The 19,529-nt window shown below is 37.3% G+C and overlaps 1 protein-coding gene across 2 annotated transcripts in view; it reads right to left on the reverse strand.

Moving 5' to 3' along the window:
• LOC137406162 (protein arginine N-methyltransferase 9-like) overlaps positions 1–19,529 on the reverse strand; it is a 42,002-nt gene that overhangs the window by 18,345 nt on the left and 4,128 nt on the right. Inside the window, exons 2-4 of one of the 2 annotated variants that reach the window (XM_068092693.1) lie at positions 14,227–14,489; positions 13,826–13,983; positions 6,157–6,393 (exon numbers count right to left, since the gene is read on the reverse strand). In XM_068092693.1, coding sequence (XP_067948794.1) covers positions 6,157–6,393; positions 13,826–13,983; positions 14,227–14,349 — 518 coding nt within the window. In that variant the 5' untranslated portion in view covers positions 14,350–14,489. The remainder of the gene's footprint in view (positions 1–6,156; positions 6,394–13,825; positions 13,984–14,226; positions 14,490–19,529) is intronic. The other variant, XM_068092694.1, reaches the window with a different exon arrangement.

Raw genomic sequence — 19,529 nt, forward strand, 5'->3', positions numbered from 1 at the left:
GCTAAGCGATGACAGATTGGTTAAGAGAAAACAAGCTAGCTGGCAAAGTACATGCACAGGCACTTGAGAGTGCATGTTTATCATCTGGCTGCTGAGTTACTTACCTACCTATATGTAAATATTATGACATCCTAAAGAGACAAGATGTTTACACTTCATATATGTTTCTGTTTTTATAAATAATTATAATATCCTGAGGACAGCTGGTGAGAGACAGTCTTGGCTAGTCGCACATTTCTTTTACGTATACAGAAAATTATGGAAGAGATAACTTTCAAAGTATCTGATCCAATCGATTGCTACCTGTATCAAAAAAGACAGCAGAAGTTTTTTTTAGAAAGACTAATGGTCTTAAAAAGGGGTGTAGTGTAGGAAGCCTCGTAAGACTCACAAAGACAGGTGTAAAAAGTTCTGGCTATTTTGACAGAGTGTTGTGATATTGCTAATCACCGAGTGTAATGATCCATATGTGAAAGTGAAAAAGCTATACCAAACAACATCCAACATCTATTGTAGCATACATCTATGTTTTCAAGATAAACAACCAATATCTATAGTAGCATACGGCTATGTATCTAACATAAACAACCAATATCTATAGTAGCATACATATATGTCTCTAACATAAGCAACCAATATCTATCGTAGCATAAATCTATGTCTCCAACATAGACAACCAATATCAATTGTAGCATACATCTATGTCTCTAACATGAACAACCAATATCTATAGTAGCATACATCTATGTCTCCAACATAAACAACCAATATCTATCGTAGCATACATCTATGTCTCCAACATAAACAACCAATATCTATCGTAGCATAAATCTATGTCTCTAACATAAGCAACCAATATCTATAGTAGCATACATCTATGTCTCCAACATAGACAACCAATATCAATTGTAGCATACATCTATGTCTCCAACATAAACAACCAATATCTATAGTAGCATACATCTCTGTCTCCAACATAAACAACCAATATCTACCGTAGCATACATCTATGTCTCTAACATAAGCAACCAATATCTATCGTAGCATACATCTATGTCTCCAACATAGACAACCAATATCTATCGTAGCATAAATCTATGTCTCTAACATAAGCAACCAATATCTATAGTAGCATACATCTATGTCTCCAACATAGACAACCAATATCAATTGTAGCATACATCTATGTCTCCAACATAAACAACCAATATCTATAGTAGCATACATCTCTGTCTCCAACATAAACAACCAATATCTACCGTAGCATACATATATGTCTCTAACATAAGCAACCAATATCTATAGTAGCATACATCTATGTCTCCAACATAGACAACCAATATCAATTGTAGCATACATCTATGTCTCTAACATGAACAACCAATATCTATAGTAGCATACATCTATGTCTCCAACATAAACAACCAATATCTATAGTAGCATAAATCTATGTCTCCAATATAAACAACCAATATCTATAGTAGCATACATCTATGTCTCCAACATAAACAACCAATATCTATTGTAGCATAAATCTATGTCTCCAACATAAACAACCAATATCAATTGTAGCATACATCTATGTCTCTAACATGAACAACCAATATCTATAGTAGCATACATCTATGTCAGCAACATAAACAACCAATATCTATAGTAGCATAAATCTATGTCTCCAATATAAACAACCAATATCTATAGTAGCATACATCTATGTCTCTAACATAAGCAACCAATATCTATCGTAGCATAAATCTATGTCTCCAACATAAACAACTAATATCTACCGTAGCATACATCTATGTCTCTAACATAAGCAACCAATATCTATAGTAGCATACATCTATGTCTCTAACATAAGCAACCAATATCTATCGTAGCATAAATCTATGTCTCCAACATAAACAACCAATATCTATTGTAGCATACATCTATGTCTCCAACATAAACAACCAATATCTATTGTAGCATACATCTATGTCTCCAACATAAACAACCAATATCTATAGTAGCATAAATCTATGTCTCCAATATAAACAACCAATATCTATAGTAGCATACATCTATGTCTCCAACATAAACAACCAATATCTATTGTAGCATAAATCTATGTCTCCAACATAAACAACCAATATCTATTGTAGCATACATCTATGTCTTCCACATGAACAACCTCTACACTGCAAAGAAACCGCGTATCATAAGCCTCAAGTAATCATAGAGGGAAGACAAATCCTACATTCCTTTAGCAACATCGTCAGCCAGACCCAACATGATTCGCCTGTGATAAAGGCGTAATCTTTACTATAATAAGAACCATGTCCATCTGAAGCCCCACTTGGAGGTTACCAAAGTGCATCACCCGGGAATATAACTCAGGCATTCAGCTCAGCAACCAGGCACGATACCAATTGCGCCACTCCACCATCTTGACGCATTGCGAAGCAATTCTGCACATACTTATAATAACACCTAATGATCTCTCTCAGCGCACGGAACAGCCGGCGTACTAGTGATTCATAGCAATACTTGAAATGCTAGCACCAGCCCTCTTTTACAGACAATGAGTGCGACCTGTTCACTTTCAAGTTTACATTATGGCAGCGTAAGGGTTGCCAACTCATGAGTATTAGTCCCTTTTGTTCAAGCTACACATTCTCTTACCGATGTTAAAAAATTACAACCACAGAAAGCTCTCAAATTCAAATATTTTATGACAATGACTCTGAGCTAAAACTAGTCACAGGCCTTTGATGTAGAGAAGACCTCTACAGGAAGAGAAGACCTCTATAGGAATAGAAGACGTCTACAGGAAGAGAAGACCTCTACAGGAATAGAAGACCTCTATTAGAATAGTAAGAGAAGACTTGTACAGAAAGAGAATACCTCTATAAAGAGAAAAGACTCCTACAAGAACAGAGAACCTCTAAAGGAAGAGAAGACCTGCACAGAAAGAGAAGACCTCTATAAGAAGAGGACCTGCACAGGAAGAGAAAACCTCTACAAGAAGAGAAGACCTCTACAGGAAGAAAAAGCCTCTACAGGAAGAGAAGACTTCTACAAAAAGAGAAGACCTGCACAAGAAGAAAATACTTCTACAGGGAGAAAATACCTCTACAGAAAGAGAAGACCTGCACAGGAAGAAAAGACTTCTACAGGAAGAGAAGACCTCTACAAGAAAAGAAGACCTCCGCAGTGTGTCAATCGTATTAAAAATAAAGTAAAACAACATTTACAAAAAGACATCTTCATCTAGTCCAGATGAGCAGATGTTTTGCAGAGCGACAAGAAAACAGAAGTCTTGGTTAACTGTTCCAAACAGAAACAAGTATGGATAATAAAGCAAAAGAAAGACTTGTATGATTTTAACCTCCTTACAGCCAGACTCACAGGCCAGTGCTTGAAGGACATTGGTCCGAGTAAGTGACAGCGAGCAAAAAGAAACAACTGGTAACTTTTATAACTTTCGCTTTTGACCATGAGGCATCAAAAATTTTGAAATTTTCCAAATTTGAAAGTCAGTGCAAATCTGTGATCAATGTTCACAAACTCAAAAATTTATTTTAGAACATAAATACTCTGTTATTTTAATAAGCTATGCTAACAGTACATGACCAAATAAAAACCAATGACTCCTTTTGATGTTTCACTACATGCGCTCTGGACATTAATACATAACATGGCATGTTTTACCATGCCATGTTATGTATTAATGTCTCCATACATGATATGCTTGCAGCAATCTTTTTGCTATTCAATAAAATAAACGACTATTTCTTAAACCTTAAGTACTAAATTTCTGGTGAATGTCACCAAAAAGAGTGACTAAACCATCTTGCAGCAAGGTTAGCAAAACTTAATAATTATGTATACAAACAATAAAGGAGCCACATTGTGTTATTAATGGCAGCCTTACACAGGATGAGTGGTCTACCCAATCATATCGAACATTACAAGATCAAACAGCAAATTATGGTAAGGTTTACAAGAGAGACAGCCAACCAGGAAAATGATTACAAAAAAACATTCCATTATGGCAATGATTACAAAACTAGACAGCCAAGGGCAACAAAGTTTATATTGTTCTTTGCTGGGAACCGTCACTGCATCACCAAGATGATCCATCGTATAATCATTTAGTTTAATAAATCTAGACTTTTCTAAAATAAAACTATATAAATAAATAAAACTATGCAGAACTCAAATAGCTAAAGGCATATCCAGCAGGTAAATACACTTAGTCTATCTTTGACCTGTTAAGGAAGGCAGAGCTGAAGGCTGGTTCACATTATATCGCAGTATGTCGGTATTAATCCCACAATGCATCAGTGATCATCTGTGATAACATTGTTCATACTATCACAGACCTATCGGTGTTTGCATCAACAAATAGTCCACAATATGGTGTTTTAATCACGTAATGCAGCCGTTGAAATGATGAAATACTAGTCCTACAGCAACTATCATGAAGGGAAATATAGATCAAGCAATCCGGGACAGCCAAAAACCATTGCTGAAGACACAGACTGCCGTCGATGCTCGGCGAACTATCGGAAAAGTTTGACAGCTGCAATATTTCCTGACACTTCTGCACTGCTCGGCGATGTCATCTGTTTACGGTTTATATTCGGCAAATAATCGCTGAGAGGACAATGTCGACATACGGTGATACAGTAGCCTGGGCATGGCTCTCGTGGGGGATTGGGAGAGAGAGCCTGGGACACACAGCAACACGCGGGGAAGATAACTCTAAAAGTCGACTTCTGAAGTCGCTAATATCACAATCGTTATTTCCGAAGGAGTATCATGTGACGGTCTTATTTATGATCTACGCGAGTTGTATTATGTATTATTTTTAATCTGAATTGGCAGCAAACAAAAGCTGGTTAGTAAGTATGAAATGTTGGTTGCATAATAAATCAATCACGGGAGTTATATTATTTCATATATTCAATTAATTATGTTTTGATTTAAGTATAATGAAAAATTAAATCAATTAAATAAATAAAAATCACAATAACAATACAAACATAGCAAACGTATAGCAATAGAACAACAAAAATGAATTGCAAACTGCTAGTAAAGAAAAGTTTATCTAGTAAAAAGTAATTTCAGTTTTATTTTATTAGCGAGTATTACGATGACTCGCGACAGTTATTATGAACAACTCGGACCTACCACTGCAAAACAGTGCCATCTGAAAGCAAATACTCTTTCCGAGGCCAGTAGGAAAAACTATAAATTGGTCAAAACCTGCGATAATATATTGTGAAGCTTGAAACTGTTCTGATCTCAGTGTGACTATGCCTAGCTTTGATAGTAATTTTGAATCACTCCATTTTTTTTATCAGTATATGAAATGAAACTGCTAACGTGAAAACGCAAGAGAATAGTAACCTATGGCTCTTATCGTTTTATTATCAAACGGGGTACTACGTAACCACCCAGCCTATCAAAAACATAGGGCCTTTTACTAGATCAAGTCACGTGACCATGACGATAGGTTTTTAAACGCGGCACATCTAATACATTGTGAGATCTGAAATTAACGACACGCTTCCATTAATATCAGTCTGAGCGTCATATGTAACATATGTCGCTAGTTTTGCAGAAGTTATCTTACCTTTTTTTCGCTATGTGTCCCATGCTCTCTCTCTCCCAATCCCCCCACGAGAGCCATGCCCAGGCTAGTGATACCGTGTGAACCAGCTTTAAAGGTAGACAAATGCTGGTCATCTCTTGAACTGCTATAAGATTAGACTTAAAATCTGACTTCTAGGGACACCCTTGATTGCAACAGCAAGGACACCCTTGATTGCAACAGCAAGGACCACCTTGATTGCAATAGAAAAGACCAGCTTGATTGCAACAGCAGGGACCGCCTTGATTGCAACAGCAGAGACTACCTTGATTGTAACAGCAGGGATCAACTTGATTGCAACAGCAGGGATCACCTTGATTGCAACAGCACGGACCACCTTGATTGTAACAGCAAGGACCGCCTTGATTGCAACAGCAGGGACCACCTTGATTGCAACAGCAGGGATCACCTTGATTGCAACAGCAGGGACCACCTTGATTGCAACAGCAAGGACCACCTTGATTGCAACAGCAGAGATCACCTTGATTGGAACAGCAAGGACGCGAATCACCAACCTTAGAAGACCTGTTCCTGAGCCGATATCCAGAATAGATGTGCGGTTAGAAGATAGTGACTGATGTATTGCTTTCTCAAAGGCAGCATTCCTCCTAGTATCATTAAGCATTTGAAAGTGCCATCTGTCGACCAGCTGACAATTGGTGTTGTCGGTGTTCTCCAAGAGCGAGGGACTCGTCGGGTCAAGTCTTAGTGCTTCACCGTAACACTGGCTCGCTCTCAACATTTCCTCTAACCTGCGATTTACAATGAGACGTTAAGATACGACGCCATACCTACCAGCTTTTATAATACAAAATTTCTCTTTGGCTCATAGTGAACCTCCGCCTAGATAAAAAACACAAGTATAGGAGCAAAACTGGCCACAAATTCTACCGGTAAACTGTGTTTTGCCGGTGTAGTAGAGCTCAACTAGGGAAAGTACGGCTTCATGCAGTCATCATGCTTGGCTATTGTTGAAAAGCGCAAAAAATGACTGCACTTTATTTTGTTGGCTGAAGTTTTATAGCAATAAACATAATAATAATAAACATTAGCACGAAAATACTGACAAATAGATTTAAAGCACTCAAATCATGAATCAAAAGAAGAGAAATTAAAGTCAGTGCACTAACTTAAAGGTTGACTTGCAACAAAACTCACATTACAGTTATTTGATATGAAAATATTCACCATGTCTTACTCTGTTGTGTTGTAGGTGCCAAATATGTGGGAATGTGATTACAAGCTCTTGCAAGCTTAAAAACGAACAGTTAATCGCAGCCACACGAGACCGCCGTAGTTTGAATTCCCTTTCCAAAAGGGCTCAGATGTGACGTAGCTGTGTTAAATGGTTTCACTTTCATGCAACCTTATTCGTCGAAATATTTCACAAATATACTTCATGTATTCAATAAAACCATGTCTATTGTTCTTACGCGTCTGTTTTAACGTCATTTTAATGCTGTCACTTTTAGCAGTGATATCTTATAACTTACCGCAAAAATTCGTTTAATTTGTTAGCCTTAGCTTGAAGGAGTACATATCATTGTCTGATAATCATGACGAGCCTGTTGGTCACTTGTGATAATCGAAAAGTGCTGCAGAAATGATTTGCGAAGTATTGGGTCACATGATCAGATTACGACTTGCCGATTAGACCAAACCGAAACAAAACTGTAAAGTAGCGAGCATCTATATTTGATACGGGTTCTTCGGTTAAACCCAAAGTGTTTGTCATAAACTAGTGCTACGATAAGTTTTATATTGAGCTTTTTATTGCCCTTTCAATTCACAGGAGAACATGACGTGACAAGATGATAACCAAATTTCATGACTACGTTAGAGAAATAAAGAGATTCCAATCTACGGCGGCTTTTCGTTTTTGAGCTTTTAAGAGCTTGTAATCACATTTCCACGTACAGTCAAACATGGATAACTCGTCCACGGATAGCTCGAACACATGGTTAATTCGAACTGTTTCTTTGGTCCGTTCCCACATAATGATAAATTGCTATAGATAACTCGAACTCAACACTGTTAATTCGAACTGTTTTTTTGCCCAACGGCTACCGAAACGGTTGTTATCGCTTTAGAAAATCACTTTATTCAAAGCCATAGAGGTGAACCTCATCTTTTCGTAATTCATAAGCGTTGTTATTACCACCATCGGCAAAATAATTTTGTCAATGACTTTTCTAAAGGTTTGGTGAAATTTGATTTATACTGCTATACGATTAATAGCACGGGCTTGCCGGGTCACGCGCGCAAGGATTTTCGCCACGCACATACAAAACAAAAACAGCATGTTGTTTTGTATGTGCGTGGCGAAAATCCTTGATTACGTGACCCGGCTAGCCCGTGACGAATAGTTTTCCGACGTTGATTCCGTGTTGAATCAACGTCGGAATGTTGAATGTTTAAAACGTCTTAAAAAATGTTGTAATTAAACTTATACGTTGTCTTAGCTAAAAAAACTATTCATCGTTTGACCTAAACACAGAATACGTGTGTACATTCAATAAGTATCCATTCAAAAAGCGTGAGTGATATACAATGTACCGTTAAACCTCGTAAAACTTTTAATTGAACTGTCTCGGAGTGTTGCTCTTAACGAATCCCAGGTAAAGTAAGGGATTTTTCTTTGGTAACTTTTTCTTGAAGTTGCATAAACTTCAAGAAAAATCGGCAAAATTGATCGTGGGTAAAACGCTCAAAAGGAAAAGATGTCTTTTCTTTTGAGCATTTCAACAACGATCAAGTTTTGCCAATGTCAATCTAAAAAAACGTCCTGGCAATAACATCACCTCAAACAACAAACCAATCTCAAGTGATAGAAAAATCTCTATACTTTTTGATAAAAACGTTTTAAACTTTACATTAGAAGCATTGAATTTGAAACAAGCCATTTGCGCTTTTGATTTATATTATAGTTTGCATATGTACATGTATCTACTAATAAATAAGTAAATACATGGACTTGTGACAGTGCTCTGATAACTTGAACGCTCTGATAATTCGAACACTTTTGCTCGGTCCCGTGAAGTTCGAGTTATCCATGTTTGACTGTATTTGGCACCTACAACACAACAGAGTAAGACATGGTGAATCTTTTGATACCAAATAACTGTAATGTGAATTTTGTTGCAAGTCAACCTTTAAAGGAATATAAATAGTAAGTCCACAGCCCATCTTTCATTTTTCCCATTGTTGTATTGTAGTTGTTGTATTGTATTATCACGATAAGTCTTGTATCACAGAAAACACAGCTAACAGGTAAGAAGCACATAAAGGAACTGACTTAGTTAGCAAGCCCATAGCTATGGGTAATTAGACAATTATGTGATTATAGCACAGCTAAAAGAAAGCTGACTGCACAGCTAATATGTAACACATCTCCCTCACTATTCTGAGTTTATGGTTAGTCATGACCTTGTTAGAACTTAGAACTGTCATAGTAATCAGGTCGTTTTCTATTACGAGTAGGATATCTGGGACTTTGTACTGGCCTCTCATCAGGTACAGATTGGGCAGGTTGGATGTTAAGATCATTTGAAGCTGTGATGATATTGTCATTGGTCGATGTATCATTAACTTGAAGTCGAGCTTGTAGCTGATTGGCATGTCGTCTCCATACACCACGGTCTGTTCGCACAGCATACAGTATGTTACCCAGCTTGTTAATTATCGTTCCAGGTATCACTTAGGTCCAGAGCTGTAGTTCCTTGCATAAACCAAAGAGTCTACTTCATACCGTGATGATGTAGAATATGCTTGACCTGGTGAAAGAGTTTTCTTGTTCTGACTTGGTTTCAGCAAGGTCAGAGTATTTCTCGGCTGTCATCCATGTAGAACTTCAGCAGGTGATTTCCAGTTCAAAGAGGGATGAGGCAAACATCTGTCAGTGGTTAAAAACAGTTGTAGGGCAGTCTTGATTTTCTCCCCTCCTGCACAATTCTTCTCTACAGATTGCTTAAGAGTCTGGACAAATCTCTCCGCTTCTCCATTCGATGCAGGATAGAATGCGGGAGATGTTATATGTTTAATGCCATGCATGGTGCAGAACTGGTCAAATTCATTTGACACGAATTGTGGGCCGTTATCCGTAACAATAGTCCGAGGAAGACCTTCATTTACAAAGATCTGTTGTAGCACGCCAATTGTGTCCTTAGAAGTAGTTTTTCCTACATCTAGCATAGCAACGTACGGATATCGGGAATGTGCATCTACACAAACCAACCACATCTGACCTTTAAAAGGTCCTGCATAATCCAAATGAATTCGTTCCCATGATAGTTGGGTGGACGGCCAACTTTGGTAAGTCTTGGCTGGGTCATTAGCACAGATTCGGCAAGGTTCACAAGTTTTGATTAGCTGTTCTATGTCTGTATTAATGCTAGGCCACCATGCGTATCGACGAGCAAGCTGTTTTACTCTTTCTACACCCCAGTGTGATGTATGCAGCAAGTCTAACACTTTACTCTTCAGAGCCTGTGGAATGACAACTCTAGTAGTGTCATCACGTTGCAAAAGCACAGCCTCCCCATGAACAAAAAGAGACTCCCTCATATTCCAATATGGCCGCAAATGTTCATAGCTAGCTGTAAGCTTACTGGGCCAAAGGCCATTCAGTATCCACTCTTTCACTATCTGTAGTGATGTGTCTTTCATGGTTTCTTGTTTAACAGCCTCATCGTCAAGGGGACCATGATCGAGCTCCTCTTGTATAGTGTGTGCGACCTCAATGCTCTCCTTCTCTTCATCATGGTCAAACTTCGGGTCTGCCCCTATAGGTAACCTGGACAAGCCATCTGCATTGCCGTGCTGTGCTGTAGGTTTGTACCTGATGTCATACTGATAAGCCATTAGTGTGAGGGCCCATCTCTGCAGTCGCTGAGCTGTTAAAACGGGGATATTCTTTTCTGGTGAAAACATGGCAACCAGGGGTTTATGATCAGTAATGAGCGTGAAACGTCTCCCATATAGATACTGTCTAAACTTAGTCACTCCATAGATGATAGAAAGCGCTTCTTTCTCTATCTGTGAGTAATTCTTTTGGTGCACACTCAATGTCTTTGATGCATGTGCTAGTGGTCTTTCAGCTCCATTTTCCTCTTGTAGGAGTACTGCCCCAATTCCATAGTTAGATGCGTCTGTTGCTAGAACCAGCAGCTTACTCTGGTCAAAATGGGTAAGTTTGGTAGCCTTGATGACACTTTCTTTAAGAACATGGAAGGCCTTGTCACACTCGTCAGTCCAGTCAAACTCGACATTTTCACGAAGAAACTTGTAGAGGGGGGCTGCTTTGCTAGACAGGTCAGCAATGTATGAGCCATAATAGTTGATTTTGCCCAAAAACGCCTGTAGCTGTTGTAAGTTCTGTGGTCGTGGAAGCTGTTCAATAGCCTCGATTGCAGAATTCGAGGGAGTCTTGCCGTTCTTGTCTATTATGTGACCTAGGTATTCAACAGCATTCTTAAAGAACTCGCATTTTTCTCTTTGTATGCGGAGCCCATACTCCTGTAGTCTAGCTAAGAGTTTGTCGAGGTTAGACCAGTGCTCACTCTCACTGCTACCAGTGACAATCAGATCATCCAAGTATGCTGCAACTCCAGGTAAGTCAGCAATCATTGAGTCCATGCATCGCTGAAACTGTGCAGGGCTTGATGCCAATCCAAAACACATCCTGTTGTAGCGAAACAAACCACATTGAGTGTTGATGACACACAACTTCTTTGCATTATCATCTAACTCTAGTTGCAAGTAGGCATCTGCCAGGTCTATCTTGGAAAAGTGTACCCCACCTCTCAACTTCTCTAGCAACTCTTCAAGGCTTGGTAATGGGTGTTGATCAATTGATATTTGTTGGTCCAACATCTTGAAATCACCACATATACGCACTCTTCCATTTGGTTTGGAAACTGCTACTTTTGGAGCAGCATAATCACTAAAGTCCACATGTTCCAAAACACCAGCTTTAACTAATCGATCTAGCTCTTCTTTTACAGCTTGGCGTCTAGAGAATGGCACTACACGAGGTTTAGAAAAGCTTGGTGTGCTTCCTGGTTTCAAGCGTACTGGTACTTTTACCTTTTTACATCAGCCAAGACCTGTCTTGAAGACATCAGAGTACTTAGAGGAGAGTGCAGCGATTTTGTCCCTAAATCCAATAGGGTTACTTCCTGTGACAGTACAGGTAACATCACAACTACCCTGTGTCAATATAGCTAGCCCCTGCTGAGAGACCGAATTTGTCACTCCAATCTAGACCAAAAAGGTTTGAGCCTTGTGTTGTGTTTACAACAAGAAGTTTGGGATTTTGTTTTTCCACATCTCCTACCTTCACACTAACTGAACATTGTCCTTTAATCTGTAACTCACTCTGCCTATATGCTTTAAGATGGGTACTGACAGGTAAGAGGGGGGGTGAAACAAGACTTTGGTATGGTATCTGCAAAGTGTTCATTAAGTTTCTCCGACAACTCAGTAAATGACTTGCTTGTAATATCCTCTGCGCCAAATAAGTTTGACAACAAGTCGTATGTCTCAGCTCCTACCCAAGATAGTAAGCATGCTCGTTTCTGACTGTCATCTACCACCCGATACACATTAAAGTGCTGATTGAAACGTTGAAGGTACTGGTTCCATTTTTCTTTACCCCTGTCGTATGCTTCAAACTTGGGTATGGCGACAGCTACTGGTATTGATGTAGCACTATCACTCTTGGTAGCTTCAAACAAGGAGATAAACTGCTTCTGTAGATCAGCGTTTTGCTGCTGGAACTGTTGTTGCTGTTTCTGCATAGCATCGATCAAAGCTTTTATGTTAGGATCCATAGCAAGACAATAGAAAAATGCTGGCTGTGAGTCCACAATGTTCGTTCCTGACACCAGTTGTTGTATTGTAGTTGTTGTATTGTATTATCACGATAAGTCTTGTATCACAGAAAACACAGCTAACAGGTAAGAAGCACATAAAGGAACTGACTTAGTTAGCAAGCCCATAGCTATGGGTAATTAGACAATTATGTGATTATAGCACAGCTAAAAGAAAGCTGACTGCACAGCTAATATGTAACACCCATATTGATGTCAAAAACAAGCCTGATCATTTTTTGGCAGCCACTTCGAATAACAGCTAATAAACTTTGTACTGCTGGGGAGTTCATACAACTAGGAAAGATAATTGTAGATTTTAGAGCCAGTAACCCAATGAAAGCAGTTCATGTCTATGATCCATCACAGAGCTTGGCATATAACTACTAGCAACTAGGCAGCCAGCCAATACGAATTCTGTATAATAGACACCAAAGGCCCTTGATGAGAACACCAAAATATGGTGTACGTGGTAATGTCTCCTAACCCAAAGTATATAGCACCTATATATTGGTGTATGAATATCTCCTTACCTGAAGTATACAGCATCCATATATCGGTGTATGAATATCTCCTTACCTGATGTATACAGCTACCATACATTGGTATATGAATATCTCCTTACCTGAAGTATACAGCTCCCATATATTGGTGTATGAATGCCTCCTTACCTAAAGTATACAGCACCCATATATTGGTGTATGAATGCCTCCCTACCTGAAGTATACAGCACCCATATATTGATATATGAATATCTCCTTACCTGAAGTATACAGCACCCATATATTGGTGTATGAATGCCTCCCTACCTGAAGTATACAGCACCCATATATTGATATATGAATATCTCCTTACCTGATGTATGCAGCTCCCATATATTGGTGTATGAATATCTCCTTACCTGATGTATACAGCGCCCATACATTGATATATGAATATCTCCTTACCTAAAGTATACAGCGCCCATATATTGGTATATGAATATCGCCTTACCTGAAGTATACAGCGCCCATACATTGGTATTTGAATATCTCCTTACCTGAAGTATACAGCTCCCATATATTGGTGTATGAATATCTCCTTACCTGATGTATACAGCGCCCATACATTGATATATGAATACCTCCTTACCTGAAGTATACAGCGCCCATACATTGGTATATGAATATCTCCTTACCTGAAGTATACAGCGCCCATACATTGGTATATGAATATCTCCTTACCTGAAGTATACAGCTCCCATACATTGGTATATGAATATCTCCTTACCTGATGTATACAGCTTCCATACAATGGTATATGAATATCTCCTTACCTGAAGTATACAGCTCCCATATATTGGTGTATGAAAGTTTTGCTTGCCATAATCCGCTTTGATGCAGAGTAAAGTTCCGCTGCCTCCTCCAGAAATTTCACCTCATCACAGACATGAGTGAAACATTCTTTTATTTCACCAACTACCAACTCATTTGTCTATGCAGGAAAACAATAGATTACCACACGGCTGTTCATGTTCAAACTGTAACAATAAACTTTGTTAGGTTCTCGGGAAAACTTTCTCATATAGATGAAACAGCTTTGAACTATTCACAGTAGATTCTATTTAAATACAATAAAAGTTTCAATGCATTATACGCAATACAGTCAATAACTTCATTATAAATCAATGCATTCCTATTAACGGCAAGGAGTGTAAGACCTGGAGTGAGATCCAACCTCCAATGTTGGTGAATTCTCTACGGCTGACAAGTAGCATTGGTATGCTTCATTATATCTTTGCAGTTGCATGTAACACCTGGCTTCATACAGCAAAGATTTAATGGTGTTGGGTTCCTCCATGTGTGACACTAGTCTAACAGATGTACTCCCTCAGTTCACAGCTACAAGCCAGCACTCAGATCCAGCAACACTTGTGCATATGCATCGCTTCAGTCATGCTGTTTTACCAAGCTTGTCCGGATCTGGTACTACAAGCCAGGCTATGACAAAAAGATAAATATCAACAATGAAATAAGCGACTTTGCTTTTTTATTGATAAATTGTAAATTAATATATTAAATTTTTCTAGAGGTAGCTGAATAGCCAGTTTGCTGTAAAATTCTTGAAGAGCGGATGACTCCTAACTAAATAACAATGGAAATGCGGAAACACCACTGTTTGTTACTATAATTTAGTATTATGCGCATGTAAAATATAAGTGTTAGGATAATCTATAAGACAGCGCGGCCAAAGCGAAACTGAATTATCATATTTCGTATGATTCTGTTTAATACAAAAGCTGAAAAATATAAAAGATATATAATAACAAGCCTGGTTGCGTCGCCTATTGGTGACAGCAACTAGAGGGACTGGAGCCTGTGCCACTGATAGCATCTTAAGTTTTGGAAGACATAGCAGCAAGAAGGAACAATAAGAGTAAACCGCAGTTTACTGTTTCTCAAAGGAATAATCAACCATTATAATATACTGCGTAATCTTCATTTTCAGCAATCTCCGCCTGAAACTTCAAACTACTGAGTTTAATAGCAATTTTTGTTTTCAACTCGTGAGCTGAAGTCACACCAGAAATTGACATCTTATCAGTCAGCACCCATAAACAACACAAATCAATTTAATAGTTTATCTTAGACGAGAAATGACACTTATGCTATAGTTGCATAAGGACTGTTAGTCATAATTACCACGAGATCCCTGAATAGCATGTCTCTATCAACACCACACAATGTTATCATAGAACATGCATTGCACTTTCAAAGTTAGTTTCTGCATTGTTTAGATTGGCAAAAATTTTCCGCAAGAATATTTACAAAACAGCTACAAGAATTTGTAAAATTTTAAAGCTGTATCTATTGAAAAAGCTACATGCTCTACACTCTCAAATCTCAGGCTTTTCCATCTACATGGAGTCTTGTGATCTTGTAGTCTTGTAACTATATGTACCATCTTCATTATTCTGATGACCGACTGTTTCTTTTAGAGTCAAAAGTGAGCTTACTTTCTTTGATTGGACACAGTTTTGCACTGATCTTTATGATGAATGTGTGCGTAATTATGCTGGAATATACAAACAAACTTGAACAGTGCTTACAAACGGCTTTCCATTTGTCACAAATATGCCAAAATACTCAAAGACATAACAACAAACATTTGATGCAAAGCATTAATTGAACAATAAAACTGAAAAAAATAGAACAGATAAACATTATATTTTAAACAAAAACAAAATTTAAAACCACATACAATTTTTTAACAATGACAAACAATAAGGTCTTACAACTATTATCTATATGACATCTGTTTTTTATTAACTAATTGAACTGATGACAGCAGAAGTAGTTCTCTATTGAGTAAGAAATCTTAAACCAAGACATGAACCAAAAATGCTTCAAGTCAGTATAAGGTTGGAGTTTTCAGTCCACGTAAAGTGCAACACATACTATTCTTAAAGGAAATAAGATGTGCTACGAGTTTTGATTGGATCTCATTTTAGTTTCAAGGTGTAATTTATACTTAGACAAAGTATCAAGAACATGTTGCCTTTAAGGTAATTTAATGTGAAAATTTATTTCATGTGAAAATTTATTTCATGTGCTGTCATGACTGAAGAGCAATGCTTTAGCAAGTGCTCCCACACCAAACATCATTTTTCTGCTTGCTATTTTTCCACCTCCCGTGATTGACTACAAAATCTTGACTAACTCAGATCAAACCCATTTGAGACATGACAAGAAAACATTGTTTCCCTGAACAAGAGGCAACTACACAAATGAGTAAATGCATGAACACTTCTTTATGCTGACAAACAATAGTAAACTGATGTAATTATTCAGGTTTGATGTGTTAATAGTATAAATCAATCACATTGATAGCTGGCAAAAAAGAGCACCAAATGAAGTAATTGACTACCAGACTGCTTTATGTAAAAGAAGAAATGTAGAAGAGAATAAAATATACCAACTAATCTTTTTCAGACAATTCGCCTTAACATAAACCCCATCCAAAACAGGAAATACCCACTACGTGTAAATTAAAATATCTTCATGTTGATTGCAAAAACTCAAATATACTGACTCATTGAAACCATCAATTTAGCCCAGCAAGATGCTGACATAAAAGGAACCTCCAGATTTTGATTCAAACCTGGCAAAATCGTCCATGAATTAAAATATCTCAGGTCGACATTAATATGACAAGAGCTAAACCTATGTGAGCATTCGAGTGAAAATTTGGTATTTTTGCACCCAAATTAGATAAACTTATTCACCGAGCTATCATAATACTTAGTGGCAGGGCAGTATCCTCCTGTTTGAAAATGGTACTGCAGGGAGAGTCCAAGAGAAGTGCCGAGCGCCCTCTCGGTGGGGGGGCGAGAGGGGGGTTCGGGGGTTCTGCCCCAAAAAAATTTTTAGTATAACTAGTCAAAATGGTGCAAATCTAGCACACTTGGCTCCTGATGGGGCACATGTTCTAACAGCAAATTTGACATTATAGTCCAGTTTTCTGAATATAAAACTGTTTACTGAGATTGTCTTTAACAACGTTTATTTAAATATAATGTGAATGGGAGCTGCTAAAGGGGTTGGCCACAGCTAGCATGAGGTAGAATTATCACCGGGTACCATGCTGAATGGTGTAGGAGAGGAGTAGTCTCCTATGAAATAATTCAATTAAATAATATTGTAGAGTTAAAAAGTAAAATTAATAGAGCACCATGTTAAAAATAATGCACTTATACTATAGTCTATAATACTGAGCAAATAGTAGTAGATTTATGTTTGAGCTATGCATGTTACATGTATAGCTCAAACTTAAATTTATTTCTATGAACAAAATCTTTTGTACATAAGCATTCATTTACATATCTACTACTACAAAAAATACAACCATGTACAATTGTATCATGTATGAAATGCTTGGAAGCATTCTTTTCGGTAGAGTCCGACGCTATAACGTTGCCGTGCGAGCTACCATAACGATCGTTTTTCTCTGTATATTCCAAGTATAATAAAAGTTTAAAAAGATTACATCACTTCTATCATCTGAATTATTGTTATTCTAATCACACCAAAAATCACTTACAATTGGAGGTTCAAATAACATTTTATTTTACCGTTTTGAAAGTCGAGCCAATGTTGACTGGTATTTCCAGCTTTTATTCTTTTCCAAGGAGGCGCGATTTCTTTAGCAAGAAGCAACGTCTTTCGGATAATCGTTTCATATTTGAATTTATCGGCTAATATCTTGTTGATGATATTTAAAACTTACTAGCATTCATATCCTTTGTTTAACGTTATGCGATGGCAGCTTTATAAACGTCTACCAAAAGTGACATAAGTGCCGTTTCCCCACGCAACTGATAAATGACATTTTGGTCATTTCCCCAGCCAAAGTGTTAAAATCAAGCACAAATGACATGAATTCCGGGATTTTGAGCCTCAAAAAATGGTACAGCCATGGCAGTAGCTGCAGTATAGGAGGATACGGCCCTGCTTAGTGGCAGAGTACAAATATAGCCAGAACCTCCAAAGACCAAATTTCTTCTATTATTATCTATCCTCTCAAAACCAAGTTGCATAATAAGCTTGGAGAATTGTTTCTGATGTCATGTTATCCATAAGTGTGTGTAATATTAAAAGAAAGTAACTCTTACTCATTCAGGGTTAACAGTTAATATATAATATATATTAATAATACATATATACTGTCATACATATATTCAGTCATAAGATTACTGTTATACATATATATAATATATGTATAACAGTAATTCTATGACTGAGTTTTGGTCAAGATATGGAAAAATTTATAAGGAAACTCATCAGTTACATTTTAATGAGAAAGTAGTTAATTTTTCTTTTGTCTTTAGTGGCAATTGCGTTGTAACAGACAAACGAGTACAAAGGAGTTATGGAATTTTGAAAATGAACCAAAACTTATTTATATGGAATAGCATAGGAATAATCTAAATAGATATGCATGAGGAAGCTAATACATGTTTTTACCAGTTGATATATATTGCTGGCATATAGCCTTCGATGATCTTATAGCCATCATTGGAATTTGTCGGAGCTTTCAAGTTTTTTATTTCATTCTAAATTTGAAGGCTAATTTTCATTTTATAACTATATTTAACAAAGTTGCATCAAAGCTAATTGCACTCTTTGATATATTTGCGACAATTTTCAGCCAAAACTGGATTTTTATGTGCAACAGAAGAGTTATGAGCGTCAATCCATTGCAAGCCGAGTTCATATTACCGCAATGATGCCATCAATAATATGCTATAAATCTGCAAATTTATGTTATATAATAATAATAATCTATCAAGTGCTGCAAATATATATTCAAGAGCAAGTAACATAAACAAACTATAGTTATAGTACATTCATGAACTAAAATTAACGTTTTAAAACCCAAATTAGCATTTTTAAAGCAGAAATCTTAGCACTTTTTGCTCAGCCAGTTGCGTTCTGATTGTTGTTTTTGTTTGTAACCGTTCCATAATCTCCTGGCTGTACAATACCTTCCACAGTGTTTTCAGGCGTCAACTCCTTTTCTGCACAGCTGAGCTAGTCAATATTAGCATCCAAACAATTTGTTAGCAGAGCAAAACTTTTACACGATGTACTTTAGAATACATTTATACACTTCTTGATCGAATAAAAAAACACGCGTGTAATGAAAATAGCCTCAGAATTTTAGCCTCAAAACATGTAGTAGCACAGATTCTATCGTAGATGCGCAAAACTTTTTTCACATAACTCAAATTATCACGACCACGATAAAGAAAAGAACTACTATTAGCCTGATACAGTTGCTAATTATTTCTATGGTGCTGCAATCAAAGTTTTTAATAAAAAACCTAAAGGCTTGTTTGTAGTTGGGAAACGGACTCCGATACGAACAGAAACAACGAATGAATTAATTGTTATTGATGTAATCGAGTCATTACTAGTACAGTTTTGTAGACACTTTTCTACTGATCACTTGTTATTATGGGTTCGTAAAGATCAAGAATG

Source organism: Watersipora subatra, chromosome 10 (genome assembly GCF_963576615.1).
Source record: "Watersipora subatra chromosome 10, tzWatSuba1.1, whole genome shotgun sequence".
NCBI classification, from domain to species: domain Eukaryota; kingdom Metazoa; phylum Bryozoa; class Gymnolaemata; order Cheilostomatida; family Watersiporidae; genus Watersipora; species Watersipora subatra.